The following is a 3,628-nucleotide window of genomic DNA, read 5'->3' on the forward strand; positions in this document are numbered from 1 at the left end:
AGACGATCCTTATCCTGTCGTGACGTATTCATAATGAAGGATAGATCACTCGAAAACCTTTCAGCATGCCTGCTCTCAGGATTAATTTGACTTTCATGCATTAGGGTGAATCTTTTTCGAATAACGGTATAGATAACGGACCCGAAGAGGATATTAAATCCGGTGATGTCAGATGGGGGGGTGTATGTATCCCTCCCTCCTTTATCAGTTGAGCGGGGAGGGGGTGTGTAGTCGTAAGGTATCGATGCCTTCCCCCACCATGTTCGGAGGCAAAGTCGTGGTATGAGGACGTCGCAACGTCGGTCTTGTTCTCTCGGGCAGTACGCGTGCCGGCGCTCGCTGTCGAAGGTTCGGTTCGGAGACGTTGGCGCAGAGGTTCGAGGCGCAGAGGAAGAGGTTCGCCAGGCTCGGAGGGCTGTAGAAGGGGGGTTCCGAGCTCGCTTAGGGGATGTTGGTAAGGGGAATTCGAAGCAGATGGATTCTTATCACCCAACATGGCCTTGGCTAGAAGTGTCCAAGTGGGTGGAAGAGGCTTGAGAGGGTCTTTGTAGCTTGGAGGAAGCACAGGGGGGGGGGAGGCACAGGGCCAGCTCACGACCACCAACGGGACGGGAGGTGCAGATCCAAACGGTGCCGTGACAGCCCAGGCAGGCGCGGGTGGGGGTCGGCGCTCCTCGTCTCTCCTTCTTCTTCCGCAGACGGTGCTTCCCGTGCCTGATGGATGGATCAGCACGACTGAGAAGTGGACGTGGGCAGGAACATGGGATGGGTACGCGAGGGGCGCAAGGGGCGTCAGCAGCTGGGTCAGGTGCAAGGGCAGTGACGAACGGTCAAACTTGGAACACGCGCCTGCCCAAGTTGAGTGGTGTGGTTGTGTGGATGTGGTGGACGTGGTGGATGTAGCGGACGTTTGGGAGGGATGCGTAGGCAGGGGCGGCACGCAGTCCGCAGTGTGCAGCAGGCAGGTGCATTGGTGTGGTGCAGCGCAACAGAAGCAGCGCAGGCGCAGTCGGTGTGGATTCTGTCCCTTCTGTTTGGTGGGGGGGCCAGGGAGGAAGGCACGAAGGCTTGGGCACTTGCGACTGATGAGGTCAGCTCGCGGCTTGGGGCGGCCTGGGCGGGTACGAGGCTGCCAGGCCCACCAGTCACAGATTCGCGCCCCGAAAGCAGACAGGGGAACCTGAACCACGCCGAGAGCTCACTGCACCCGATCTCGCCTTGCCAGCGATGGTACGCTGTACGCTGTACGCTGTACGGTACAGTACTGGTATTTACATCTAGCACGCGTTCGATCCGCGTCAGATGACTCACGGAGAAAAAGACACACTGAGCGCCACGGCAGTGGAAAAGGAACACTGGAGACGACCATCCAAGACACCGCAAGTCTGTCCGTCCGTCCATCATGGCCCAGCTCGTTTGGCATTCCACCTTGGGGTCATTCGAATCCAATCCTGCTGGTTTTCACACAGGCCTGTTGGTCGATTTGGACCACCCCCACTCGACTCCCTGCCTCCCTGCCTCCCGCTATTCATCACAGAACAACGCATGGCGAAGTAGGTGGGTAAGACCGGGCTAAAATGTCAAGCTTCAAGGCGAGCAAGGGCCTGCCAGTGCGACGAGCACCGCCCCTGTCGTTATGGTATGGCTGTCTGCACATCAGAAGGCTCAGGCCGTGCGCCAACAGCGGTTAAATCTCGTCGAAGGCTCCAACCGAGATGGGCAGATCCCCATCAGATTAGATAACTTCAGCGTCCTGCGGCCAGTTCATTGGGCCGCGAGATCAGGACGAAGCCGATGCAGCAGCCGGAGCGGGCTCTTTTCCTCGTCAAGCCCACCAGGAGCGAACTTCTACAGGTAGCGCGCCTTGGGTACCTTGTCCGTTGCGCCTAACCTGCGCTACTCTCTCACGCATGGACAGACAAGCCTGCCGCCAACCCGACAGCACAGTGCTGCTTCCAGCGTGACAGGTGGAGAGAGCGTCGGCCAACCTGTCAATCGAAGCGCCATTTAAGAGACATCCTGGATCCGGCTCGCCCGACTCGAACCACTCCTGTTCTGCTCCCATCGGTGTTCTGCGGGACGAGCCAGACCCAACCCCATCCTCCGCATGGAAGAGGATCGTTCTGTGGAGGAACTGGTCTCAAACGAACGACAGCGCGACGAGACACATCAAGTTGCCAGCATCAAAACGGGCCCTTATGCCTTTTCTCATGCCTTGCTTGGCCTTGGTCGAAAGTACCGCACGATCGAGTTCAAGCATATATCTCACCGCTTCGCTTTCACTGTGCACGCGTCACTCTCGGCAACTCCAAAAGCCAGTCAGTGAGTGTAATGTGGTGGCCCCAGTATGTGCGGAGCACACCAGTTGAGCACCATTGTCGCCCCATGGATTATCATTTCAAGTTTGTCGGACATTCCTCCACTTCTAGCGACACTGGAAACTCTGAAGCCTGAGCGCCTGAAGGGCCCTGGTCGTACATCAGGCAGGTCCACCTCTCTGTTGCATCGGTCTGCGTCGGCATCCGACATGACGAGCCTCCGAAAAGGGTCGTATATCCGACCCGCCAGCCGCTTCCCGACGAACCGAAGGCCATCATGTTTGCCTGTCAAAGTTGTTGATCAACATTGCCATTCATATTCGTTTCACGGGGCATCCGCAAGCTTGATAGACTTGATTTCCAGCACATTATATATTGCAAACCTCAGGAGAGTACCACTCCCACTGCCGATGATCTGGTGCCTGTTTTGCCGTCACAGATGGGCGGTGGCTGCACTCAGGTATCTTAGGTAGGATACCAGGTGGATTCGCCTGTCCATCATAAAAGCTACTTGCAGTGTGACGAAATAAGGCTTTCATCATGCATGGTACACCTGCTAGTCAGTTACTGTCCCATTCAACAACCCAGAAAGACGACCCGACCTCTTTTGAGAACGCTATTTGCTGGGCAGGGCTCACCAACGTGTATGTCACCTGTCAATAAGAACACTGAGTAGGATTCGCGTGGCACAGGGTGTCCAATCCCGGAAGGGGTGGTGAACAATATGCCCCGAGAATTGCTGAGTGCCAATGGGTCTTATACCGTTCACAAACTCGTGGTTCCTGGTGTCTTTGGCCTCGAATGGAACTCATGCGATGAGTGAAAGTCATCTTCTCGTGCCATCAGAATGGCCGGTTCGTGAGCAGCATACTCCATTGCGCTATCAGCACTGCAACCCCGTCATTTCTTGTGACCGACTATTACTTTAGTGCATGGTATTGTGATTTCACTCATTGCATCGAGATCCACCAGGTATCGGAAACGAGCTGTACCATGAGCAGACCTCGAGCTCGAGGGAATAGATCGCCACTCCTGGAAATCGTAGGATCTGATATCAGCTTGGCCTTGCAACCACGATGTTTACGAGGCAACACATTTCTTGAGCCACAGGCAGCGAGCACCGCATCCCAAGGAACGACAGTGGAAATGAGAGCTCGAATAGTAGCCGCTTCGCACATAAACTCTGCTTTCTCAACAAACAAGTCAACACACTAATCGTCCTTTTCACGTCCATTGCTGTCCTGTCATATGTGAAAGCCAAGCAAAAGTGGGCGAAATGATCACGGCCTATGCAAGCAACTTTGTCACAA

At 55.4% G+C, this 3,628-nt stretch overlaps 1 protein-coding gene across 1 annotated transcript in view; it reads right to left on the minus strand.

The window, feature by feature from the left end:
• The window catches only part of VDBG_00956 (sexual differentiation process protein isp4), a gene marked incomplete at both ends in the record, with an annotated part of 3,979 nt that extends 2,578 nt beyond the window's left edge, over nucleotides 1-1,401 (minus strand). The window contains 3 exons of the mRNA XM_003009227.1: nucleotides 325-849; nucleotides 1,203-1,249; nucleotides 1,328-1,401. Coding sequence (XP_003009273.1) covers nucleotides 325-849; nucleotides 1,203-1,249; nucleotides 1,328-1,401 — 646 coding nt within the window. The remainder of the gene's footprint in view (nucleotides 1-324; nucleotides 850-1,202; nucleotides 1,250-1,327) is intronic.
• Between the last annotated feature and the right edge of the window lie 2,227 nt (nucleotides 1,402-3,628).

This window comes from Verticillium alfalfae, genomic scaffold (genome assembly GCF_000150825.1).
Source record: "Verticillium alfalfae VaMs.102 supercont1.1 genomic scaffold, whole genome shotgun sequence".
NCBI lineage: Eukaryota > Fungi > Ascomycota > Sordariomycetes > Glomerellales > Plectosphaerellaceae > Verticillium > Verticillium alfalfae.